The sequence below is a fragment of the Branchiostoma floridae genome, chromosome 6 (genome assembly GCF_000003815.2).
Source record: "Branchiostoma floridae strain S238N-H82 chromosome 6, Bfl_VNyyK, whole genome shotgun sequence".
Classification (NCBI taxonomy): Eukaryota; Metazoa; Chordata; class Leptocardii; order Amphioxiformes; family Branchiostomatidae; genus Branchiostoma; species Branchiostoma floridae.
In genome coordinates, this window is record NC_049984.1 from 7,635,294 (window position 1) to 7,662,920 (window position 27,627).

Sequence of the window (27,627 nt, forward strand, 5' to 3'; positions counted from 1 at the left end):
ATCATTCTTGGGCATAGGGCAATAAGGTGGAACATAAAGTGATTCAAGTGTCGGCGACATCAAAAGGAAGTGCATCACAACTTTTACGGTGGCTCGCATGCAAATATTTACAGGCTGTTGGCCAATCGCAAGAGAGCAGTGGTCGCCGGGGCGTTAACCTAAAAATCAGACTCCACACAGCGGATGGGACATTTGTTAAATGGTGAGTACTTCTGCCTCTTGTGCTCTGGAGATGATGAACTTCGATGAGGAAGTTGAGACGTAGATTCAATCCGCTATTTCTTCAGTACTAGCTGTCCCTCTTTCTCGCGTCGTCATCTTGTATCTTTGGCAAACCGGCAACAGTGAAACATCCAATGATGACAGACTTCTATAAACACCTCCTGCCGAGTCTGAGTCCCAGGTTGTGTAGCTACCGGCCCGGGTACAAATACAGCTGCGCGGGGGCCGTCTCCAGAAGTGCGTAACATCCTGCCGAGAGTGTGACAAGGAATGCGTCATCGAAGACGTCTGTCTCTTTCTCACCACATGACTCCTTAAGTTATCATTTAGCCTTTTAAGGTGCCTGGTAGCCCTTTCGCAGTTTCAGAGGATATATAGGAAATCACTGTTAGGCGTTCTGGGGACCCGGAGTCAACCTAGGACACAGCAAAGTTATCACCGTTAGAATTGTAGCTGTCTGACTTTGACATTAGGTGAGTAGCAACTCTTTTCACACTTTGAAAAAATGACAAAAAGTTACAAAGTAGAACATTTTTTTTTCTTTCAAAAAGTTGTCCGTTTTATGGTTGGTTGTTTTTTGACTGTAATGTTAGGATATGTTGTAAGGCGCTAATTGTAAGAGTCCATCACGTGGCATGCCTCTTGTTTCAGTGGACAGCAGTTCAGGGCGATTTTCTGTGATTCCTTCCTTCGTATCTTTCGTCAACTTGTTTAGTGTTACAGTTGCAGAGTTACGGTGTTCTGGATTTAGACCGCGCGCATGGCTACGAAAGAATTATTTTCTGAAGCGGAGCGCCTCCGCACATAGCTTCCTTCTTTTGCCATGTATGTTGCCAATGCAGCGCGTTTTCCACCCTAAAGGCCCGCTTGTATGGCTAAGCCTTTGTTGCAGTCTCCCTTCGACGGTTTTCTTCAAGTTACCGTTTTCTTATCACAAACTAGTGAGGATGTAATCAGAAATAAAATGTAAAACGAAAATGGCAACGTTAAAGAAAGCATTGGGAGAGAGTCTTCAACTGAAGTGAAGCTAGGTAAGGCTTTGTCCGAGCAAAATGCGCCGTAGTCGCGCCTCTTGAATATGGGGCGACGTTGCGAGGAAACGTTTTTACAGCATAACAGTGATGTCAAGTGCTTTGCGTAAGGGACCTTAACCTTGAGTGTTTTATTGTCACCCACGTATTATTAAGGCCAAACTGACTTGATTAAACGGATGAAATCCACGCGTGCACCAATGTTGTCCGTTTCCCTCCCCACAAAGATTCCGTGACTGTAAATTGTTCTAAGAAGCAGCAAAGTGGGCAGATACGTACCGTGAATGGAAAAAAATGTCGTCGAATTTGTTCTAATGTGCGATGTCTTCAGAAGGTAAAGAAGAAAATGAAAACCATGGAAAATGAGAAAGGACAATGATACAAATTATACGGTTTGGTATACCAAGGAGGTTAAACAGTTGTTCCCTTTTTAACCCCCTTGTGTACGGGTATTATACCATGTTCTGTGAATACAGTCACTTAGAATTCATAATCAAGGCAACGTTTTTCCTTTTTTTCACGCTTACATCAGTTTTGGAGTGCCCAGAGGATATCATCCATATAATCGCATCAGTGTGAACTGATACAGTTTTAGGCGATAGCTAAGTGTTTACTTTTCCCACATTATGCAGGGTATGTTATGTGTTTCGTGGCTGTAAATAACTCAGATGACTCATAAATACACATATTTAGCGGCACTTTCGATTGATGTGGGTCCAAAATAAAGAAATCTTTATGGGGGTGCAATTTACCTCGTTTACAACATGTATACATTGAGTCACATTTACCTGGTGTTTGGGACGCACCCTAAATATTGGAAAGAGTGGCTAACTAATCATCAAAGACCGAACGGTGTCAAACATATAGATCTTGTGGCAATATCCTGGTAGTTATTCGGATGTGAGTGACTCATACCTTTGACTTTCGTTACTATGTTTTTTTCTGTACTCAGACAACCCAAAGTTACTACATGTCTTGTTGCCTTGTGCCATATACACGGGATACTAAAAGTTGCGTGAACAAACAACACACAAATTCGACTTGGTAGAAGGTAGCAGGGGGTTGATAACCTACTATTCGACTTACTGGCTGGCCTTGGACGGAACTCAAGTCGAAGTCATTTGCATATTGACAGGTTTTTGACCTGGCCAAAACATATCAACAGGATGTACATGTATATGTAATGGTGAAATACCTTAATACAATATACTACACTTAACGTACTTCATTGCCAAATAAAACGAATTCTTATCCGACGAAGGGAAAGACAGAGATTTACAGACAACAAGGAAGCTTTTTCAACCTCCTCGCAGACAACAAGTCGTTAGAAAATGTTTACCTTCAATTCAAACTTTAAAAAGACGTTCCATGTAGAGCTACATCTAGTCTGGGAAACAAAGTGTTGTTCAGCTCATTGTCGAGCCCACGGACACACCCGCGGACACACCCATTCTTTGGCAAGATTTCCCTCGGCCCTGTGATTGCCTTGACCTGTTTACTCAGCCTGTTTCCTTCCACACCTAAAAATCATGACAACCAAGAGTTTTGCCTATATCACACAGCATTACAAACTATCTGCCCTTCTGATGCTAAGAAAATATATTGAGGCTAGTAAATTTATCTTAAAAATATTTTTAAAGAAAAATAATCAGGAATTACATTTGTCCCACAGTGTGCTACAGGTCGACATGACCTGATATTTTTGCCAAGCTTGCATTTTTTTTATATATCGCAAAAGCGTGTGACCTTTTCACCTCTATGAAAGTGTTTCATAAGTTGTTGTTCCTAAACACGTGATGTTTACGCTGCCCGTTGGTCACCTGGTGGCGTGAACAGTTGTAAACAAACGTCTGTTTTTCAGCCCTAGCAAAGCTCAAACCGTCGACTCAACATCACGTGCCGCCACGCCAAATCACGTGAGATCAAGGATACAACCAAGTCGTCTTATCAGAGATTTGAACGACACGATTTTGCAGTTTATTGCAGTTTAGTACTCAACATAAATAGATATTTTTTTTTACAAAATATAGTGCTTCAGATGAACCCTTCAACGTTTATGCCCCAGTCAATCACGACACCGTCTGGCAGAAAAAAAAATTAAGAAAGACAGAACGCCAATTTTCCTTACTTCAGGAATAAACCGACAATATCGTCTATGCCAAAATTCTAATTGTAAACTTTTATCTAATAACAACGGACTTCATAACAACGGGTAACATATGACGTTACATGTACTAGAAACAGCATTATTCTCAAAGACATAAAAGGCATGTGTGCGTTTGAAAGACCCATTGGAAAACTGTGCTGAAGAGTGAAGACACTTGTGTAACGTGTGTCTCTATTTTGAGAGTTTGACGTGCCAATTATAGACGAAAGGTTAAGAATACCACAGGTAACATCGTTTAAAGAATGTTATATAAAGACTCCTCTGAGAGATTCTGAGTCCGGAGTCCAGAGTTGATGACCGGTCGATCGACCTCTCGTGTCAATAGAAAAGAGGACAGATATGTGCTGTGTCTTCCCGCCAAAACACGAGCCAATCAACAGCGTTGTTGGCGCGCAAAGTCCGCCACGTGTTCCCTGCGTGAACAAAAGTTACCATGTTGTTAAATGCATTATCGGTGCCTCTAATCACTGTCAGGCTAAACTTAGCGTCAGGGTATTTGTCTCTTCATGATAGATAAGTCACTTCTGCCAGTCCTTAGTCTAAGGTCTATCGACCTTCGGGAGCGGACAAAAGCGAACAAGGCTGGACAAGGTTACCTTCGCAGGCTTTTAGCAGGGCAGGTTTTTATGGGATGGGGGTGTTTCAGCGTTGGCTAAGGTTCTTTTTAAATGCAGGGAAAGGGAATTTGCCGTAAAAGGGAGTTTGCTGTGGAAGGTTATTAACTTTATTTAGAGTTATTACCTCAGCGACAAAGTCCCTTTCCCGGCATTAGTTGATGCTTAAAATCGCGAAGTCCCTCGTTATTCGAGAGTAAGAACAGCACTGGTGTAAAACTATCATTTTAAAGACAAGAAAACAAATATAACAAAGCGTTCTTTACCTATGGAAGTCGTTGAGCGATCTGTACACCTTTGGTCGTTCAGCAGTCGACCTCTTACACATCAAAGCGCGACGGGTTCGCTGGGAACTTAGACCAGAAAGTTTACACATTATCTTCAATGATCCAGTTTAACCAAACATGGAAACTTTTATTCTCCTTTTCAGTTTACGACATGGCTCGCCTGAGGATGATGTACCTGTGTGTTTGTGTTTGCGTTATGACATCCCTGCTGGCGGACGCAGCTCCGATCCAGGGTCCAACCATCCAAGACGTCACCATCCAGGGTTCTACCATCAAGGAACCCACGGTCCAGGACCCGGTGAAGATGGACCTGTTGTTCATCGTGGACAGCAGTGATGGCGTCGGACAGAGACAGTTCCACAGATTCAAACGGAGCATGAAGGTGAGGAGAGACAACGTGCTCTAACTTTCCCGTGGTCTAAACCTGATGTATAGTTTATACGTGCTAAGCATATGATAGATATAAATAAATAAATGAATGAATACATTTGTCCCTTTACTGTTTATTGATAAAACGAAAAAAGACTATTGACGTGCAACAATCAGAATTCTTAAGCTTAAGCTTTGACGAGAAAGACGCGATTTGTCTTAAAACTCCACTCTTGAACTCAATCTCAATGATTTCATACCATATCACGTCATATATCGTATAATTAATCATATCTTATATTGATATTGATGATATATCATACAGAAAACTCAGCAATTTCTTAACCCTAAGTCACAATTTGCCAGAGGGTATTCTTCCAGAATAGAGACAATCTGAAATAAGCTAACGAATCACTCTCAACTATATGTTATGTTCCTCGGTATAATAATAGTATGACGTCTTTTTCAGACGACAGTGCGCAATTTCCCCGCCGCCATCGACAAGGACAACGTGCGGGTCGCCATGATCATGTTCTCAGACAAGGCCGAGACTCGCGTGTTCTTCCATCTGTACGACATGTATGACAAGGAGGAGATAATAAACGCCATTGGAAACGCCAAATACACAGGTAAGAACCAAAAAAAAAAAAAGAACAACAGCACATGATGACTACTGGTAGTGAGGAGCAGAAAGATTTGATTCTATTAAGGAAGTTGGCTTCTTTTATCCCTTCTCGGTTCAATTTGCTCCCTAACAGAACAAACAGACGAAGAAGTAACGTTAGCTATAATCTCCAAGCAGATCCTCCTATGATACGGTAGCGTAAGATGATTTTAGTATCCGATGCTGGCGAGGAGTGTAACCGTCCTAGGAGTGCGCATTGGCTTCCTCCGGTAGCTACCTACGGATCTGCTTGGACATTAGAGTATCTCGTCTTGTTCCCAAAATGAATCTCAAGAGCACTCTTAGGGTCAATTTCTGGTAATTTCTTTACATCGAGCTACTTTAACAAGTGTGGCAATTGTTTGTTTTCATCCCAGGGAATCCAGGCAGAATGATGGGCCAGGCTCTGGGTTTAGCCAAAGAAAAGGTTTTCCACCAGGAGCGGGGATCGCGGGAGGACGCGCACCAGCTCGTGTTCCTCATGACAACCGGGCCCAGTGACGACCCCAAGGAGGTACAACACCAAGCAGCAGAACTGCTCAACAACGGTGAGAAAAATATTTTAGGTTCAACCCGAGGTTAAAACAATTGGTTTTAGTTTCTTGATGTTTCCCGTAGTGCAAACATATTGATCTTGCTGGTGGATTCTTCTTGCCATGCGCCATTGAGGGTTGAATGGAAACAACTATGAAGTACCTAACTATGTTCGCATACTTGTTAATGTGGTCCTAATATGCCTTTAAATAGCTATATTAGATCTTTAACACAAAAATACACAAGAAGAAATTGATATTGTCAAGAACAGTTACGCATAGGGCTGGGTATCGGTACAGCGTACCGGTATAAAACCGGTTTTCTTATTGGACCAGTCCAGAAAAACCGGACCTGAAAAAGTTAGGTGGACCGGATGTTGGACCGATTAGAAAATCAACAGATGATTTTATCAGGCATTCACACGTTTTGGCGCTTGCAGGCGGAAGAAAATAACAAGAGTGAAGTAGAGTAGAGTTTTTAGTAATTTCTACCAAGTTTTACAGCCTATTAAAGGTAAAGTATTAGGTGCGAGTGGCTTTACAAAAGGCAATTACTAGGTGAAAACGTCCTGAATTTCCTCGAAAATGTTGCCTTCTTTTCATCATATCTTTTTTTCCGACAGGAGTGGAACTCTTTGCCACTGGGATAGCCATCGACTCACCCATTGATAAAGAGGAGTTGCTGAAAATCGTGTCAGATCCGCCTGAAACCCACCTGTACATCCTGCAAGCCGGCCGTTGAACATCATCTTATGCCAGCACGCAGTTCGGACTGGGAACATGCTGGAACACGATGAAAGACAGCCGCACAATTGGTGGCTTTTGTACTGACCTACCACTGCCATGCTACATCCCCACTAGGCATTATTTCCAGCCTAACTGCCCTATCCATTCTGGAACCTTCTACAGTACAAGCCTAGGCCTCCTTCTCAGACTTCTGAAGTGGCAGGGTTTATGTTTTTTTGGGAGTGCTAATTTGCGATTTTCAACATGGGCTAAGGTTCTGTGCTGCAAAAGGGGAGTTTCCCAACTGGGTTCACTCATTTTCCTGGCATAGAGAATATTTTGATAGCCCAAGTTGAAAATCACAAATCAGCACTCCCCCTGAATAATAAACTCCACCACTCCAGAAATCTGGGAAGGAGGCGACTACAGTACAATGCTTGTGACATTTTACCATGTAAGTAGATGTTTGAACCATCAATTGTATGAATAAACCTCTGCTCGATCTGATGCATGTGCTATCACGTCTTCAGGGGTTGAGGAGGGAATTAAGGTCAGAAGTTCTTTACCTCTTCCAGCAAGTTTAATCTGTATACACCATTAAGGCTTACCAGTCCCTTGACCATACATCTAAATATAAAACCTGTTATATGTTTATCCCTTTCTTTTTTTTAAATCCCAAAATTGAAATGAAATTCTGTTATGTACATGTAGGCTAGCTGATACGTGTTACTATGTATATCACAGTTTTTACCAGTATTACAAGTATATTCATGTGGCATTCTAAGTCACATCACTATACACACGAAACATTACATGCACATTCCAATTTTTAATTTTTATATGGTTTGGATAAAAAGATACAGTATTATGCATATGCACATTCAAAGCTTTTTTGAGAGAGGTACAAAAGGTTAGTTAAAAAGGTATTACTATTAGAAATGCACCTCTGACCAATTTTGAGCCGTTACTCTACCTTTTGAATGAAAGTTTTAACAACTAATGTTCAGTAATGTGATTGGCACATTTAATGTGCCAGAAAACATAGTTAAAGATTGCCATAATAGTACATTTATCTTTCTGGAAATTGTATTGTTACTGAAGTTTGTATTTATCTGATACACATTACTTACTCAGTATATACTTTTCTACGCTTAAACTTATACCCATTTTTATACCATTCTTTTTATACATTAAACAGGCAAACGTGGCACAAAAATATGACTTATTTTCATTTTCTGTGTGATGTGTAAATGTTAAATGGGCCCCAATTTTTTTTACAAAATTTCTTGTACAACACTGTGCACTGAATGGCATGTTGAAGAAAGGAGCACAAGCTTGCAGTTCTCAAATAGTGGAAAAATTTATTCCATTGACTTGACATGACATAATGCTGTACAGATACCTGTATGACAGACCTCTGCAGACTTAAAAGCAGTCAGGTGACAGAAGTGGCATCAATTGCATTATATTTTTGGTCTGTATCTAGATGCTTCCTGGTATCAGGTTTAAAAAGACAGTGAAACTAGAGCAAATGTTGCTGCAGAAATATTTCCTTGGTTAGATATTACTGTAAACAGTTGTTAAAAGTTCTCTGTGTGCCTGTCCAGCTTAGAGCCCAGTCACATTCTGATATGGATAATTTAATGACAGCAAATTGAGTATGTTCATCATAGGACATTGTGCATGTGTCATATGTGTTGCTAATTACAGAGCAAGAGAAGAGATTGTACTATGGAGTATGAACAGAAAATGTCGCCCTGCTAACAATCAGTTCTGTCTCAGCCTTGCTGAAAATTGTACGAGAAAAAAACAACACAAATTACCGAATATTGACAAATGCTGGAAGAAAATAAAGCCAGAGTATGAAGCAGCTTTAGTACAGCCGAAGTACAGCCGAAGTACAGCAAACTTGGTCCTAACCACATTTCTGTCTTTAAATAATAATGGAAGAAATAACAATGAAGCCCTCTTAAGTAAGACTGCCAACTGTACAAGCTTTTATGCAGTGACCATTGCAAGCTACCATTCCCATGGGTATGTACAATATTTACACAAAATTCTCTAGTTTTCTTAACAAAAATTTATCTCACAATTCTTGAACATAGAAGTATTTGCAACTTTCATGACTCAAGGAATTTTACAAGTTTGAAGGGATTGGGGAGGTAGTGACACATGTTTTTCCTTGGGAAAAAGTGTCTGTATGCTGGTTACTTCTACTTCTACAGGTAACTTCTACTCCTACAGGCAACTTCTACAAAGGAAATGAACCAGTCAAAAGAAAAAAATTAATACACCATGCAGATTATAACTTCAAGGAATATCTGGGAAAAAAGAACTTGTGAATTTTGTTGGAGACGGAAAGAATTTTCATTGTTTTGGTTTCAGGCAAAAGCAGAAAAAATTTGGTAAGTTTTTGTTCATTAATGATGACACTAAGAAAACAAACATAGAGGGCTAACGTGAGGAACATTCAATGTTCAAATAATAATAAATAACATTCATACCTAAAAAAAGGCTTAAATAAAGTACCACTGATATCAAGATCAGATATCAAATATTCAACCCAATGTTTGGACTTTAATAGCACACATGTACATATATCTGGACCAACACAGTTGAAATGTAGAGGCAGTATCTACCAGTATATCATTTATTCTGTAGGTGTATGCTCCCGGGCAAAGAACAGCGAGTCAAAATAACAATAATACACGTCCTCAAATATAAACAGACCATAACCACAACCTTCCAAGCAATGTCTAAAAAACTAAAGCCTATGTACAAAATATGTTTACCCTACACTACAGGTTTAACTATGTTGATAAACGTGGGTCGTTTTAACCTGGGTTTTCTTCTCTTTGGCTTTGATCTACTTTTATGTATATGTACAGCAAAAAATACTACTACTAGAGTCAACCCCGCCAGTGCGAAGACTGGCATGGATTGTATAGAGTTGTGCGGGTGGCTGGGCACGCCGGGTTGGATGTCCCACCCCACGCCATCTGACACAATGTGCTGTATGCCAGGCTGGCGCCGAACAACGTTTGGTACCGGCGGTTCCATCAGGTCTATCGACAACAGCTTTTGGTGCATGTAAAGATTTCTGTGGACAGAAAAAAAAATGTTTAAAAAAGACTTGAATGATCAAGCTTCTAAATATGTTTGCTATATCAGTTTAATGATTCTGTCAAGACATCAAGTGAGAATCAATCTATACTTAACTTATGATGGCAATCCTTTTCTTACACCTCTTTTCAAATACATATCCCTTTTACCATTACCATACCATTACGTGAAGAATATGAACCCTGATTGATATTTAATGGGATTGTCCTTGGTGTTGAAATGTTTGAATCTCCTGGCTATTCCTGGCTATGAAACATATCCAAAGAAAGAAAGAAAGATAGAAACAGAGAGAGGGGGAGAAAGAGAGAAAGAGACAGATTTAGAGAAAAACAGTAAGAGAAAGATAGAGAGAATGACACAAAGACCTTCGATGAGGATGAAGGTTCAAGTCCTGTGGTACTTGCAGAACAGGCTGTAAGACTTACGAAGGTGCTGATTTGTTGAGGGGTTCCCCTTTAGCCCAGGACAGGTGCGGACAGGCAGGTAAGGGACGTGTCTGGCCAGCCAGACTGGATTCCAGCACCTTGGAGTACCTGGCAAGGTGGTTACCTGGGGAGAGCAATACCATTGTCATCATTGTCTTACATTACAAGCTGAGAACAGACATTCATGACATGTATAAAATTAATTTTCTAGTCATAGTTTCTATTCATACATGTAGTAAGTGGAGTCAACCATAATGATATTTTGTGAATGAATAAGCAAAATCACTGTGTTGTATGAACATGTACTAGAAATTTTTTTGTGTAACACCTGGATACCATGTGTTAATTGGTGCCCAAAATATGGGCCCATGAAAAGCTGGAAATATGAAACAATAATGCAAAGAAGTGTGTAAGTGTCAGTGACTGAATAATTTTACATTGCTGCCCAAATCCTACAATTGGAACGACACAGATACAGAGATTGAGGTATAGGTACAAATTTACATGTACATTATAAAAAAGAATGATATGAGAGTAAGGGGTAACCTTGCAATACTCGGTCATCACACAACACCAAACTTGAACACATACTTAACATACATATAGAAGGATGCAACACCTACCTTCCATTCTTTCTGGTAACTCCACATTCATGATAGAGAGAGGAGATCCTTGTTGCTCGAACACTGGAGGCATGTGGTTGTGAGATGTGTACTGTAGGAGGGCGTCCAGCAGCCAGAAACAGTCTGGGCAGGGCAAGGGAAGCAGTGTTAATTTCAAACTTGAATGAATGAATGAATGAATGAATGGTTTATTTATTTACAGTATGTAACACAAAAACTGCCAGTTTATCAGTGAGATCAGGCTATCAACAGGAGCTCCTCTTTCTTCAATGCCATTTTCTTCAACATTTTTTGCTACACCTCAGAGGTAGATGTGGTTTCTGTTTTGCCATGAGTTAACCTTTCTGTAGATGAGTTCTTCTTCAGTCTTTTTGAGCAATCTTTGACTCTATTTACACTTATTTTTTTTAACCTTCTGTAGATGTTTCTTCAGCTTTTTTTTGGCAACACCTAAGGAGGGAGCCTGCAGGTTCTGTTCTGAGTTTACCTTTCTGCAGATGGCTGTTGTCCAGACAGTTGGAGTCCCCATACAGTGCCACCCTGCCTGCCTCCTCCCCTGTCATCTGGTACAGCCCCAGGATGGGCACTGTGTCCACGGTCTGGGACTCTTGCTTCAGAACCTCATTACCTAATAATAAAGAAGAACAAGAAATTGAAGATCTCATACCTCTGTGAGTTTTTGTTAATTTTTTAAAATGTCATCGCCCTAGCCATTACAGATGTTAGTGACCCTCCACTTCCCTCGAAAAGACTGAAGCAGTCCTTCGTGCACTGTGCCCTCAGACTGTATGACAATTCTGCATAGCACATAGCGTGTATGTTTAACGTTTCGACTATGGCTGTTTAGTAAAATTATTGTACATATTGTACCCAATTCAGGGAGGCTTGTATAGCTCCCCCTGCCTATGTACTTTTGAGGAATGATAATGAATAAATAAATTCCCTTGATCTCTCCTTCCCATAAAGGGTAATTCGTCAGGGACTGCTGACCAGCTGTCCATGGATTATATTGCACTACTTTAAGGAAGGGGTGTTGGATTTTAATGCATTGAAATGAAAAGTCTTAACACTGTAGTGTAACATAAAGGGCTTTGAGTTGGTATGGATTTGATTTTGCAGATGGAGTTATCACAGTAGATTTTAAATAATTAATAATAGAGGTACAATCAGATGACAGATCAATTTTACCAGTTTCAACCTTTCTGTCAATAGTCCGACGCAAAAACTGCAAATATAAACCCCCCACAAACATTTCCCCTTTAACAGTAATAAGAAGCTCACCTTGGTCCTTCAGAGTCTGTGTAATCATAATTCCGTCTTCAGGGAATTTTGCAATACTGGATCCTGATGCATAATACACTGGGGACAGAGAAACAAGACAAGATTCCAGTCTAATTCTGGCAACGTATTTTAGTCTTAATTGGGAAAGTCCAAGTCAATTTCCCTGTTGACAAAAATTGTCAGGATAAGGCTCCTTTCCAAAATTGGACTTGTGTAAAACTGAATTGGAATATAATGCTAGATTTAAAAGACAATAAAACTCGATATGCATAAGAAATTTGTACTTTATCTATGAAATTTGAAGTTTTTTGTCCGCTCAATATGCTCTATACAGGCTGACGAATAACAGATGTACAGTGCTACACTGTACATGTAAATGCTGATGAATACAGATGTACACTGTATAACTCACTGTCGTGATCGCCCAGTGTAAAGTCTCCCTCGTAGACCTGGTCACTGAAGGCCATGTTCCAGGGGTACATCAGGTCATTTAGAGCAGGTACATTAGCCCCTCCTGTGTCCGGCATCCACCATTGCCTGCAGAACAGGATTCAAAGAAACATTGACAACGTGTTGGCATGGCATGATGCTGTGAATAGCAACCACAAGAAGGACGCTCATGTGGCTTTTCACACGAGTTTGATACCATTGACCATGGAAAGCTCTTGTGTAGCTTGGCAAGGATGGGCATAAGACGAAAACCTCTGATCATGCATCTCAAGTTATCTGAGTGGCTGTAAGCAACGTGTGAAATGGGGATGAAGTATTTCGGAGTCAGGGCCACTTGTTTGTTGTTGGTCAAGGTTGCAATAGATGAGGAAGGTCATATAGTAGAAGATGTAATCAATAATTTGCTTTTTAATTTTATTCAGTATGAAGGCATATCATATTGTAAAATAAAACCAATAAGTAATTAATGATATCATTGTCCAATACAGAAATACTGGTGAATGTACATTGTGGCCATTTCCCTCCAATGCCTGTCAACATTAACATCTTCAACATCTTGTTCTTTCAATAAACATAGCTGCATTTCCACTACAATCTCAAAGGTGGCATTGCTGCACAACTCCTCACCTTGTGTTCTCATCGTAGAATTTGACCTTCTTCATGACGGAGACGTTGTACCAGTCAGCGATGACGATCACCGACAGCCCGTTGTCTATGTCTCTCTTCAACTTGGAGATTTCCTCCGGGAAAAACTCTTCCTCACTGTCAACTATGAGTAGGGTTCCTGAAAGACAAGGAAAATTCCTCTTTAGTGAATGAAAATCCCAGTGAATATCTTTTAGACTAGAAGTAACACTAAAAATATATATACATATTTTTTTAGGGCAGCGAGTTTAAGGAGCCCCAGTAGAAATAGGATGGTATCCAGGCTACACTTGCAATAGATGAATCTAAGAAAACAGTATATGCACATTTGATGTAAAAACTACAATCTGGCAATGGAGACAAAACTTAATTGAAAAAAAAAAGCCATGGTTTGTGTCATATTTTGAAGATAATACATTCAATGTTGAAATTCTGCTTTTAGATTTTTAAATGATAAACCATATTGGAAAGAGCATTTAATACTGCTTGCAGTTTTCAAACAGTTTATGAGCAGGAGGATAGTAATTATGAGTAGTTACCATATTGATTGGCATCAAAACATGTGAGCGGAGCCCCCAGGATCTCCACGTAGTACCCAGCATTCCGCAGGTGTTGGTACGTGTCCTTGAAGTTTGTGTGGGGGTGATCACCATTCCTGCAAGGTCACATCACGTTAATGACTATGTGGTGTTCTATGATTGGCTGATTCCTGTTCATACTACTAAATAAAACAATGATCTTCTGTGATTGGCCCATTCCTGCCAATGCTGTAACAGTGGGGTTTAAGCGCTGCCAAATTGACCAAGCAAATGGCTCTAGAGCTTTTGGTGTTGTGGTTTGCACGTTGGATTTGTAATCTGCCGACATGGGTTCGAGCCCAGGTGTCGGCATGTTTGTTTCTTTCTGTTCTTACTCGCCCCTCCGAATTCTTACATTGGTTCCCACACCGGCCCTGTGAGTAACAGGCTAGAAATGTGCCACACAGTGATTAACAGGCTAGCGGATGTGCCACACTGGAAATGTTGTCTTTGGAGTGACTCACTCTTGTCCACATTATGCTCATAAAGATACTTTCACAGTGACTTTATTTTGCTGTAGGAGGAAAAAGGTTTTCACTATGTTTTAAATTAGAGGTTGACTTTTGTTCAAACATCTGTCAGTCTACCCCTTGTATCAACCGCAAAAATGACTGAACACTCCATTTTCTTCCTACCCCACAAACATTTTCCCTTTCACAGTACTGTAACCTGTTCCCTTATGCTTGTTCTCAAGTCGTTAGCATGTTCTCAAGATTAGACAAATTATAAACATTTGAACAATTGATTACACCATAGTGGTAGTCACAAATGTAGCAGATTAATCTCCACAGATCCCAGATTGTGACTCACCACTCCAGTGACTTTCTTAGTGGAGAAGGGATTTGGATTTAATGACCAGACCCTTAAAACTAGGCTTAACAAAATCCTGCAATCATCAGGTTTCTGGATTTATCAAATCATCTACAAATGCACCATAGTGGTAGTCACAAATGTACTAGATTACTCTGTACAGATCCCAGATCGTGACTCACCAGTCCAGTGGATCATTCTTCATGCGGAGGTTGTCCCGAGGGAAGTACCCAGGAGGGTACCGCAGGTTGTGGTATTGGTCCCACAGGACTCGTTTACTGGAGAAAAAATTAACTAAGTTAGGGATTCGGATTTAATGACCAGACCTTAACACTAGGTTTAACAAAGTCCTACATCTAATTACATCAGAAAGTTTCTGGATTTTTAAAATCACAGAACATTTTCACAGGATTTGTTTACGGGAGAAAAAAAATTAGGTTAGGGATTCGGATTTAATAACCAGACCTTAACACTATGTTTAACAAAGTACTACATGTAGATCAGAAAGCCTCTGGATTCTTAAAATGATTGAACTTTTTCACAGGATTTGTTTACGGGAGAAAAAAAATTAGGTTAGGGATCCGGATTTAATGACCAGCCCTTAACACTATGTTTAACAACGTCCTACATGTAGATCAGAAAGCGTCTGGATTTTTTAAATGATTGAACTTTTTCACAAGATTCCTTTACTGGAGAAAAAAATTAGGTTAGGGATTCAGATTTGATGATCAGACCTTAACACTAGGTTTGAAAAAGTCCTTTACCTACATGTACATCAGAAAGCTTCTAGATTCATCAAATCACTGAACTTTTTCTGTCAGCATTAGATAGTGGTGAAAACTTCAAAGTTTACCAATTTAATGTATGTTGTATGCCCTACTGTAATCTGTATAACCTACATATTTTACACATTTTGTATATTTTGAAATCAACACATACCTTCTTGGAGGGGTTGGCACTACTTTCACGCGGACTGGTAGTTTGACAGTTGAGGTTCTTTCCTCCTTCTCTCCCTCCTGAAAATAAACAAGACAAAAATGCTTTTTGGCGAATCTTCTTTCCTGGATGTCTAACCTTCATCAACGAAAAAAAAAATACTTCAATAATTTTTTTTAACATCAACTGCAACAAACAAGGTTTACATGTATCCACACCTGCCTGGATGAACGATGTAGCAATCTTACAAAAGATCTCACTGGTGCTTAAAACTCCACACTGTTTTAGTTTGTTTGAGTACAGGCACACTGGAGGGTCCAGATCTTGACCGAAACAATTTGAAGTGGATGAACTCTGACCTCTGGAGGTGATGACACGGTTAGTGTGACCTGGCCCTGAGCTATCCCGTCCCACTTGGCAGCCTTCTTGGCAGCAGTGATGGACACAGCCAGGTAGCCTGACCACGGCCACAGGACATTGGAGTAGGAGAACGCAACCTGGGATGGGCACGGGTCAGTATTTAGTGACAAGGCAACTATAGGAGCAACACATATTTCACTCAAACAAGTGCTATGATCATCACCTACACATTGTACAAATTGCCCTAAATTAACTCTTTTTTGCACTGATTGGCTATCTGCAAGTCTCCATGGTGCTGATTGGCTGTCACTCTCCATGGTGCTGATTGGCTGTTACTCTCCATGGTGCTGATTGGCCAATACTATCTTAGCGTGATGCTTATTGGTTGGACACAGCTTGCTTTGATACTGACAGGCCAATAGGAATAACCTACCGTGCTCTCTAGTAACATTATCTGCAAGTGTCCAAGTTTCTGATTGGCTGTAACTCTCCATGGTGCTAATTGCATGATTGTTACTCTCCATGGTGTTGATTGGCTAAAAGTAGCTCAACATGATGCTGATTGGTGAGACACTGATACTGACCAGCCAATAGGAATTAGCTATAGTGCTGTCTTTGAAAGAGATAAAATCCTACAGATATCAATTGGCTGCTTTACTCATTCTACGTTATCAACCGAAACAAGCATGCTACAAATGCATTCAAATCTTACCCAAACATTATCAAACCATATTTATCAACACAGATGAACTTTCACACTAGACCTTGCTGCTCCATTCTAATTTGATCTTAAATTGCACATTGTATGTCACATCCTACATGTAAATGGACACACACCTCTATATAGTCTCCGTTTTGGGGTGTATATGGCTGCCAGATGGGTTTGTCCACTATTCTCCCTGTTACTCCCATGCCGTTCAATATTGTCACCTGCATTGGATACAATTAACATCGTCAAACATACAGTGAAAACAGTATAAATTGACTTGTAGGAAGAATCATTACGACTATATACTAGTATAAAACTTAAGCAATAGAAAATACATTTTTGTCTGAATGTCACATGTCCAAAATATTGTTAGGTAATAGCTGTACTTGAAAATGGTCAGTCAAGGCTCAGAGGTAATGGCATTCTCATTTAAATGTTGTGATGACATCTAGCAGATGGTACAGGTACTGCAAACAGAACTACACAGATCCATTGCACCACAATGACAGCTGACTTTTCTAGCTGTAATACCTACATGGTATTCTAGGAAAGGAAAAACATTATGTAACAGTTAAAGTTGTGCCACTTTTACGAACCCTTAATCTTTCTGTAAATGCCAAATGGTCGGTGGCTGTCTGGTATGTTTTGTGACAGAAAGCATGGAACTAGTAACACTCCCTATCCAGGAGAGACTGCGACCACACTGCAACCAATGACTGACAGACTTGACGGACTGCTTATCGTACTTCATAGATTTAGAACAAATTTTTTTGACAGTTCTCTATGTTTTATCTCCTTTAAACCATGCTTTTACCTCTTCTATCATATTTCAAAGATAAAACCAAGGGTCTGACACAAATCCTATCTTCATCACTGTACAGTTGCTCGGCAATCTCCATGTAGTGGAAAGGGGGCCTAAAAGTTGACTGCGAGCACTCACATTTATTTCCTTTTTCTTTTTTATTGAGCAAACAAACATAATGAATACAGACAAGATGGCGGTGCACTCAAGTTAGGACAACTCACATTGACGATGGTTGGCATGCCTCCATAGTAGATGGGCTGAGTACAGTATGGCCACATGTACGGACAGTCTGTCAGATCGATGTAGCTGGGGCTCAGACTGGTGAAGAAACCACATTAAAGTTACTGGTTAGAATTCAAGTAAATATGTATCACACTTAACACAGACAGACAATGCATTACTTAGAGATGAGTCTGGAGCACAACATAAACATGTACATTTACACTGTACTGTGCTGTATGTGGTATCTTGGGTTGGAGATTTTACCAACTGCAACTATCACATACAATGCTTTGATAAAAGGCCACATAATCCAACCTTATCTGAAGATCATATTTTCTGCACGAATTTGAGAAAAAAAGATGAGAACTTTCATGATAGCTACATGTACAACACATCATCTTTCTAAATTCGAGGCATGCTGTCATATGCTGTGCAAGCATTGTTGCCTACGTCGTATATTTCCATTTTATTGCTGGGCAACAGGCCCAAATCAATGCACAAAACTAGGTTTATGTGACCCAGATAATCAGAAATAAGTACATTATTGATAGCTGGAAGGGACACAGAACACTGAAAGCGTCCTTCCCAAACCCAGCAGTACGTACCTAGCCTGGGGTTTGTAGCTGTTCAGGACCTGGTACGCTTTCAACAGGTCCAGCTTGCCATGTCCTGTCAAACAAGCACAGCATCTCCATCATTCAACAGTGCAAACTGAGGAACTGAAAGCTAATTTTCGGAACTGTCAACAGCCTATCATAAGATAAAAAGTTATATTCCACTTTGATTGAAAATCGCAACTCAAAATGGTCGGGATCATGCCCTTACATCATGATTATGTCGGGATCATGATCATGTACGTGTATCTGCACATAAAGCAGTGAAGTAAAAACTGAACAAACTGCTGACAACAATAACACAAATGCCATGTTATTCTGAGACACTGGCTTGCATATGCGAGTAGATAACAAAAGTATTTTAACTGATTATTGGATCCACTATCCACTATTATTCTTTAGAAAAAAATACATGTACATGTACTATGAAACAGCATAATTGTGTTCTCCCATCTTAGATAATGCTGACAATAACTTTATTGCTCAACAATAAGATACAATGTATGGAAACTACTACTTGACGATAATTATAGCAAACTAGTCTACTCTTCAAGAAACTTTACAGCATGGGACAAGACTAAATGCTGGTACAGTTTTGAGTGGAGTTTCTACAGTATGGGACTAGAGTGGAATTTCTACAGTATTTTTACAGTATGAGATAAGATACAGTCAAACCTACCCAAGCGACCACCTCTTCTTAATGACCACCTGGCCATTACGACTGCTTTTTCTCAGTCCCGAAAATTTTCCCCATTGACGTAAGCATTAAGTGACCTCTTTACAACGACCACCTGACCAACGCGACCACGACCACCAAAAATTGGGACCAAATCCCTGCCCATATCGACTACGTCATTTTCAAATCTGAGGTGTCATCAATTTTCAAGGATAACTAGCGCGATTTTGTGCCGAATTCGGCCAGTTTGCGTCGAATTTTGACTACCATTACGATGTTATGTTCACAATAAAGATGGCGGCGGATGCACATGCGTGTGCTTGCTATTTGCCATTAAACATAACAAAACCATTTATACTATGCATCGGGCATGTTGTGAATCGATACTCTTCTAACCGACCACCTGACCAAATCGACCACTTTTGCCCGGTCCCCCAGGTGGTCGTCTTGGGCAGGTTTGACTGTATATGCATGATATTTGGTAGGATTTCTACTTGTTGAATGTTGGTCCATCCAGCGTTGTAAGGGGTGGGCTCCCACTGACCAATGTACCTATGCAACAGCTCGGGTTAACGTGTTGCGCTAGATACATTGCCCGTGGAAAACCACCAGGGTTTCTCCTCCTGTCACAGCCACATCTAGAGCACCAAGATGTCAAGTGGAGGTGAGGAATTCTTTTCACAATGGATTCTTCTCAATTCTTCTCAATGGATTCTTCTCATTACTAGTACATGTGATGGTGATTTGTGTAAAGTACGAGGGTGACTAAATGAAGATTTCTCGAGACCTACTTCCAGTTAATGCAGCCAGCTCAAGTTGCAGATGAATAATAATAATACATGTCTCCATGGGTCACATTGTTTTTCATTTCTGTCCATTTTGTTGAGGAAAATCAATTGCTACTTAACTACATATTGCCATTAACTTATGTGAGTTACTCACTACTGAGTAGTTAACTAGTGCATCTACACCCTTTTTTTATGAAAGAATAATGTTGCTAACTGTAAAACTTTGTTCTGACACAACAAGTCTAGGGGAAGGGTGGAACAGCAGGACATGCACTTAAAACATCCAGCTAATATTAAAATGAATTATGCGAACTTCTATCTCCTATCTATCTCCTACCATACCAATTAACAACTACATCTGCCAACAGTGAACTAATTAGCTCAATAGTTGGAATACAGAGCAAACATACACCAGTTTGTCTTGCTGACAACACTGCAGAGAGGTTCGAGGAAAGTCCTCACCTTGCTCAAACATGTTGACTCCCGGTAGACGACGGGCGGATGCCATTAGCGCCTGCTTCATGCTGGCTGGGTTCACCATGGGTATACGATGAATCACCGCGCTGGAACGGCACAGAGTGAGCGACATCACACACAAACGTCCGTGTAGGTAGGCCTCTATTTTGAACTATTCTTACTTAAACATAAATAAATTGCCGTGATTAAACGACACGGGGCAAGCAACATAACTACACACACACGCACATCCACACACACATCCACATAGGCCTCCATTTTCAACCATAATCATTATCTTTACATAAATTACAATGCCGAAATGACACAGAACAAGCAGCATTATGCCCTCCCCCACACTGATGTGCACCCTTTTGAATAATTCTCATTAGTTTCATGAATCACATCAAAGATAGAGAAACACATGCTCATTTCTCCTTCATTCCTTCAAGTAATCAAGCACCAAGTACTGTAGGTCCTTTGTAAAACAGTAAAATCTTTCAGGGTGTATTCTCCCGCTATCAAATCTACATTAACATCTATTGTATATTATGTACACAAGAAGGGCATACAAATTTTGTAAGCATCAAACTGTGACACAAAAGGCAAATAGTTGACATTTCAAAGCTTAACACTCCCGGACCCTTCTACAACGAATCCTCACAACTGTGCCCACAGAGATGCCTTCAATGTTACCCAAACGCTGGAGAACACGCTGAGTGCAGCTTTAATTGTGGGGAGAGGAGAAATCACTAGGGTAACAGTGCATTACAGTCCGCCTGACTACTTGTCAATGTGGTGCAAATAGGGAGATAATGGAAGCAAATGGAAGGGCCATTAAAATGAGAAGGCGGCGAGAGGCATGGAATAATTTTGCTTAGTTTGGTGTGTTTTGTCATGCATTTTAGTGGAGGAAAAGAGAATAGGACTTAAGATACACATGTACATTTGTACATGAGAAAATAGGGTGGGCATGCAGCAATCGTGGTACAGCATAAACTATCATACATTTTGTATATTACATATCAATCATAATAAAGTCTGAAAAAAAACCGGCAGATTTGCTAGGATCAGTCCAGTAACTCGAAACACTACATTTTTCCTGGGCCTTTAATACTGCTGCTATATGTATTGAATCAGACACTTACCTGGCCAGTAGGGTGACAGCTCCAGCCACCACAGGTGAGGCCACACTGGTGCCAGACAAGGTGCGGCAGCCACTCCTACAGGTGACACAACAGGTAACACCTCAGGTTAGACTACATTTATTACTATTCATTCTTATCTTCTGGTATACTACCATGTATAATACCAGCTCTGGAAAGAACAAGAAACTGTCAAGTACCAGTGTTATCAATCAAGGACTGTTTTTTTCCTAGGCCTTAGTATAGTGGAGTTTAAAGTCCTTGTCACCAAGTATGGGGTGGGTGGAGGTTGGTCACCAAAAACCTGCTTGGAAATATATACTAATGACTCTACAATAACAGCCTTCTTTATCAAAGCTTTATTGACAGGACAGTGACTTGTGTATGGTTGACTATAAACTACAAAATAGGGATACATGATAAATCTTAAAATTCTACTACAATATACATATGCAGGACCAAGTCCAAGTCACCCACAGGCTTGGTCACCCATTGCCATGTTGGAAATCTCACAAAGTTTCATGATCACAAACTTCAGAATCTATGAACTGCCCAACAGTCGCTCATCCCACCCACGGAGGAACACATCAGCCTCCATGCCCTTTGCAAGCCCAGGGGAAGTAGGATGGGATCGTTGGAAGTCAGCCAAATCCAGACTTGCTCTCAGCCACTCCTCCCAGCAAATGCCCTTGGCTGATTGGTTGAGCCCTAGGGGGACTAGTCTGGAAGTGAGGCTCCGTTGCGAGGTGTTTGCCTAGCCTTGCTGAAGTCCATACCGTGCTCATGTTCAATGCCAACATGGATGACCTGCCATCTTCAGAAGCATTTACGATGTACTAGAATGTATCTGAAATTTACCAAAAATGCTTTAGACGAATTTTGTTCTGATTTTACCTAAGCTTTCAGAGAAGCTCCCTATCCATCAAGGCTTGTGTCAGGATACAGAGACTGTAGTAGCTCTATCCAGTGTTTTCTGGGATAAGGTCGATCAGACTATTGTCCAGGAGAGGTCAGCCAATTGACCCCGCAGCATTTAGGCAAGATAGAAGATCAGCTGGGACACTGGGGACCGTTTTCTCGTCATGGTAGAGAGCACAGCCATTAACCAACCAATAACCGCTGCTGCTACGCACAACTGGCCATGAGACAAGGCCGTCTACAGCACATAGATTTGTGGTAATGTCCAGTAGATACAATGCAAGCCTATCGTGGAATGAACAAAAATGACATTTGTTTACATTGTGTAAACACTATGCATGTTGTGAGATGTATTTTCTGTCATAAAGCACATAAGATATGTGACATTACAAACACTAGTTCTTTGAAGTTCTTTCACTTGGTCACATATCTAACCAGATCATTTACCCTTAAGGAGAGTGGTGTTTCCTGTGCGGGATATGCCACATACTGTTGCTGACTTATTTTGTTTATCCATTGGAACAAACAGATGCAGTCAGGCACAGCAAACCGCCTTACCTATTGTATATGTATACAAAACACTTGAGCATTAAACCCAAATGACAATCTCTGGCCTTGTCTAATAATGTATAAGAGGACTTCATATTCAAAAAGCCAAGGAAATCCAAACCTGACACCATCAAATGCAATCACTGTCACCAACCCTGTAACCATCCACTTAATATACTGCAAGGTTTCCCATCAAGTCTGGGTCCAACGTCAAGAACACCTACCGACTGACTGCACCTATTAACGTCTCCACATTCGTGCATTAGATTGAGACTTTCTTCCTACATATCCAACTGCCCGGGAGGATTACGGGGCTTATCTCTTTGAAAGAGCAGCTGATCTACGGGGATCCTAAATCCAATGTTTTCAACCCCCCACTTATGAAGAGGTCAGAAGGACACTTGCACAGCATCCATCACCCTGTCAAACCTCCTCATGCAAGAATAGCATGTCAACTCCACATTCAACCTCCCAACAATGCGCTCCAAATGCCCTTGCCATTCTCCTCTCTTTCCAAATAGAAAATCGACAATATACAATAGATGATTTCTATTATAGTTAATCTCATATATAAGTGGAAAGACTGCCATATATAAAATGGGGTCAAACAAAAACAGCAATATGGTGGCCTTTGACCTCTACCCATAACCCCTTGGGGCTTGTATGGAAGTGTACATTAACCTATAAAACAGGCTTTTAGAAGTTTTTAGAGGACTGCCATAAATCAGGCACTGTTTGTCCCTGACACGGACACCTTGTCAATATGTTAGGGGAAAATGTATCAGTATCAAGTCTGATGCATCATTTGTCCTGGACATGCTATTTTTGGGTGGCAGGCTGCTTTCGGCATCGGGAAGAAGTGAGCAAAATTTTGGTGCAGTTGATTTTGGAACTGCAGGGGCAATTTTGTTACAAATTACAAAGAGGATAACTGAAGAAAGGAAAGGTGTATTTCCATGATTTTTGGCATACAAGTAGTATAGACAAAGATATAAAAAAATGAAACATTATGCAAATTAGGAATTAATTTGCATCATTAATGAGAAAAACCAACAATTCCCAAGAGGAGAACTTTTTTTCCACAAATTTTTGTCCCTAACATGCTATGGCTATGATTTTTTAGTGGAAGACTGCTTTTAATGTCAGGAAGAAGATTTTAGAAGAACACGTAGTGTAGGTCTGGAGCCCTTAGCAGCTTGTTCAGGCAGTACTAGTCTTTTACATCTTGAAGTCAAGAATGCAAGATGTGTGACCTAAGAACTTGCCCTTTGCTATATAAATCTGGCAAAGGAACAAAACATTGCCAGGTCACCTTAAAAAGAATGGCCACCATTTGGAACACAAGTGCTGCACAGGCTATAACGAGCTATTTCAATGGCCTTCAGCAATTAGCATGGCCTCCCACTGGGTTAGCCCTAATCCATACAAAACCTTTACAGGATTTTCATAGTCCATAGCTAGATGCTGGGTCGACCAAAGGGGATGCAGTTTTCTCCAAGGTTGATCCCCTGGCTGGGTGAGAAAAAGCTAGTGCCAAATCCTCGCTAATCCCCGCATATGTCGTAAGGGTCGATTTCTGACATGGAAACATTAGTAGTCTTTGTGTCTGGAACATAATGGACACTACGAGGGATCTAGCTATTCCTAAAACAAGCAGGGCTTGGAATACTGCAATTAAACATAATGCTTAATATTTTTAAGCTTCCTGAATTGTAAAGTTGCTATATCTTTGATTGCAATCAGGGATTTTTCTGTGGATTGGTGGGGGCATTTGGGGTAATGTTGGGTAAGATAGTGTTAGCTGATTCACAATCATACCTACTAAGGTTGGCATTTTCTCGGGGCTATCTGTCCCACTCATTGTTTGGGAATCCATGTCATTAATTTTCATTGTGAAATCTGTCATTTTAAGCTTAGGAAAACACATTTTCATCAATTTCATGTCATGAGGTTCAGATTTTTCGGACAGAGAAGGTGAAAGAAAGACAGATTGTCCATCCCAACAAACAAATTTCAGTCCAAGTACAGAGGGCAGGTCCTGGAGACAGCACACTGCATTTTTTTTCACAAATTTGCATCGGCGACTGGAATAGGCAGCACGGAGAGGGTTTATGTACAAATGTCAAGATGCTTCCATTTTTATCAAAGTACAGTCAGATGCAATGTAATATTTGTAGTTGCTTAGAATACAAATATTGTTGAGTCAATATTTCATTCAACTTCCCAATCCCTTTCTTCCCCAAAATGTCAATGGTAAGCTGTATTTACCCCCCTCCCACCTCCCACAATGGCTGGATCTATCACAACAGTTTGAATGTCACGATCAACAAGCAGAAGAAAGGCTTTTCTTCTTCATAAAATTTCCATATTGCTCATGAAATGAAATACCTTTCTAACATGACATTTTGCTCAAATGTTTTCCAAGTGAAAACGCAAACAAACCATAAAGCCGCATCCCTGGAAATATTATTTAGACAAACATAACGCTCGCGTATGATGCCATGTTGGCTTGCCTATTTGCATACATGAACAACATACATGCAGGTATGCTCCAGGTCTACTTGTACATGGAAAACTACTATGGAAAACCTGCATTTGAGGTACATTATTTGTAACTACTACGGGCCCCAAAAAGTGGTTGGCATTCATATCTAATCTGTCATGTCTCATGCTGACCCTTTTTCTATGGAGGGACAAGAGAGTCCACATACTAGGGGTCTCACATCCTGGTCCTGTGTTGTAGACAATATTCAGATACTTCGTGCAGACATTGTTACATATACATGTACTGGAAGCTACCAGCATATCTAACATGAGCATATACGCCATTGCTACATGAAATGTTGCCAAATATCACATGCTGCACATATGCAGCATAGCAATAAAATGGAGAAGCAAAGCAAAAAAAACTTTTATTCCTTCAGTAACTGAGAATATGGGGGAGGGTCGGGGTAGTATACTTGCAAACACTTTGATCTGACTTGAGCTCACAGTACCTACAGAACACCAAATTGTACATACATGGGTTTTGATCTGACTTGTACTGATACCTACAAAACATGAAAAGCGTACGTACTTGAGTCCGGATCCCCTGACCCCTGAGCCATAGGTGACGATATCCGGCTTGACTCTGCCGTAACCTCCCGGCAGCTCCTACAGTCGAGAGGACAAACATACAACATGTTACGGACATCCTGATGCATGCGGCGGGCACGAGCGCCGACAGCTATAGTAGGGGGCAGCTCCATGGGTCAGCCTGCTGCATTTGCCTTGACCTGGGCACAGAGAGAGGCTCGTTAGCACCTGCTGGCAGGGCAGGTCGCAGGCTTTCTGTGCCCCGGATTTGTGCCCTTTGAGCAGCAGCCTGTTGCATCACCACCTGCCAGCACTGGGCCTACCGAGGCCTGCCCCATGCATATTAAATCGCATACATTATAGCCATTACGGCGATCAAAGGAAAATACATCAAAGTCTGCAAGTCTTTTAACCTCTGATTAGGACCTTTGGCTGTGCGCATATTAGGGAAAATTTGATTTTAATGGTGCGCGTGTGTGTTGGCTGGAAGTCATAACATGGGACTATTTTATCTAAATCTAGCATCATATTTCAAACTATAATATATTATGTGTGTATAGTCAAAACCTTTCCCTCTTGGAAGTCGTATGTACAATGTATGTCTACAGAATATAGGTCCATTGTATATGAAAACATGTAGCTACAGAGAGGAGTAACAAAATCAAAACATACAAAATGTACAGTAAGAGACCTACATCTAAAAATAAAGAAAGCCTGCCACATCTACAGGTAGCTCTTTAACTGACTCCGTCAAGCTACATAATGATAACCATCCCACTAGGATCATTTTAGACCACGATTTCCCATCATCTTCTTTACAAATGTTTCTTTAATTAGGCTACATCACTAATACTAGTAATATGGAGACCACAAATGGCAGATTTCGGTTTGACACATTCAATAGGTGTGAAATACAGCTCATTAACTTTGCATAATGAAACTGTTCAGATGTAGAAACGTTGAACGCTGTAACAAACCAAAGCAACAGCATCCACCTTCTGCACCATCAATTCCAGCATCAAGGCTGGTAGCCCCACCAGGCTTCAGCTGGGAACCCCCCTTTCAATTTTGCCCATTGGTGTAGAAGTAACTGCCCTGTAGACCATCCCCTTCTGGGCCCGAGGCAGTCGGCATTAATTAGCAGAAACTAATTGGACACCCACAGCTGACTGCACCCCCTAATGAATCCTCGCCATTCAGATCTCTGCCTTCTCGCCGCCATGCGCGGCCCTGCAAACAGCTTTCATATGTATCAAAGGGTTTTTCTCTTTGTTGCATTATTACATTTAGAAGAGCATGGAAGTGGTTTTTTTTCCCTTCTTAGCCATCACGAGTCAGAAATTTTCAAAGGATTTTAACAAAAAGCCAAGATTAGACTGATTAGGTTTAAAAGATTTAGTCAATTATTCTACATCTACGTTTAGCATTATTTGGTCTGACATGATTGTATATTGAGCCATATATATCTAATTATAGACATAGTATGTCTGTAATTGTACAATTTAAGGGATCTCCCTAAGAATGGAACAATGGTAACAACCCTCATTGCTGTAATCTCAGCATATTGATTTACAAAAATGGGGTTTTCCATAAATTCTACGAATTGTTTTTCTTGAGAATGCAATTTTAGGTTAACTGGCCTCCATTTGTATTTGAAAAAGGCGAAATGCTACAATTTCCACCCTCAGGAGGTTGGGGGCACTGTCCTATAGCTAGCCTCCTTTGCAAATTAGACCTTTGAGGTGCAGTTGTCATTTGTCTTTTGGGGAAGCACTGAGTTGTGATTTTCAACATAGGCCAGGTTCTCAAATGCCCATGTAGCGTGA

General features: G+C 40.6%; 2 protein-coding genes across 6 annotated transcripts in view; one reads left to right on the forward strand and one right to left on the reverse strand.

Annotated features, from left to right (window-relative positions):
• Positions 1-189: 189 nt before the first annotated feature.
• On the forward strand, positions 190-8,155 carry LOC118417034 (von Willebrand factor-like). The gene is made up of 5 exons (XM_035822389.1): positions 190-695; positions 4,465-4,703; positions 5,160-5,319; positions 5,732-5,902; positions 6,511-8,155. The coding sequence occupies exons 2-5, from the start codon at positions 4,473-4,475 to the stop codon at positions 6,627-6,629; spliced, it is 681 nt and encodes a 226-aa protein (XP_035678282.1). The 5' UTR covers positions 190-695; positions 4,465-4,472; the 3' UTR covers positions 6,630-8,155.
• LOC118417031 (membrane-bound transcription factor site-1 protease-like) overlaps positions 7,960-27,627 on the reverse strand; it is a 99,353-nt gene continuing 79,685 nt past the window's right edge. For all 5 annotated transcript variants that reach the window (XM_035822377.1, XM_035822382.1, XM_035822380.1 and 2 more), the window contains 17 exons: positions 25,803-25,879; positions 21,263-21,337; positions 20,121-20,221; positions 18,186-18,249; positions 17,580-17,676; positions 16,682-16,774; positions 15,844-15,981; positions 15,488-15,564; positions 14,731-14,826; positions 13,700-13,815; positions 13,143-13,299; positions 12,478-12,602; positions 12,066-12,143; positions 11,272-11,412; positions 10,785-10,907; positions 10,162-10,285; positions 7,960-9,713 (listed from right to left, as the gene is read on the reverse strand). In XM_035822377.1, coding sequence (XP_035678270.1) covers positions 9,407-9,713; positions 10,162-10,285; positions 10,785-10,907; positions 11,272-11,412; positions 12,066-12,143; positions 12,478-12,602; positions 13,143-13,299; positions 13,700-13,815; positions 14,731-14,826; positions 15,488-15,564; positions 15,844-15,981; positions 16,682-16,774; positions 17,580-17,676; positions 18,186-18,249; positions 20,121-20,221; positions 21,263-21,337; positions 25,803-25,879 — 1,989 coding nt within the window. In that variant the 3' untranslated portion in view covers positions 7,960-9,406. The remainder of the gene's footprint in view (positions 9,714-10,161; positions 10,286-10,784; positions 10,908-11,271; positions 11,413-12,065; positions 12,144-12,477; positions 12,603-13,142; positions 13,300-13,699; positions 13,816-14,730; positions 14,827-15,487; positions 15,565-15,843; positions 15,982-16,681; positions 16,775-17,579; positions 17,677-18,185; positions 18,250-20,120; positions 20,222-21,262; positions 21,338-25,802; positions 25,880-27,627) is intronic.

Coding starts and splice junctions, on each gene's coding strand:
- LOC118417034 (XM_035822389.1), top strand. CDS start 4,473: ATGGCTCGCCTGAGGATGATGTACCTGTGTGTTTGTGTTTGCGTTATG. Junction 4,704..5,159: donor GATTCAAACGGAGCATGAAG/GTGAGGAGAGAC, acceptor CGTCTTTTTCAG/ACGACAGTGCGCAATTTCCC. Junction 5,903..6,510: donor AGCAGAACTGCTCAACAACG/GTGAGAAAAATA, acceptor TTTTTCCGACAG/GAGTGGAACTCTTTGCCACT.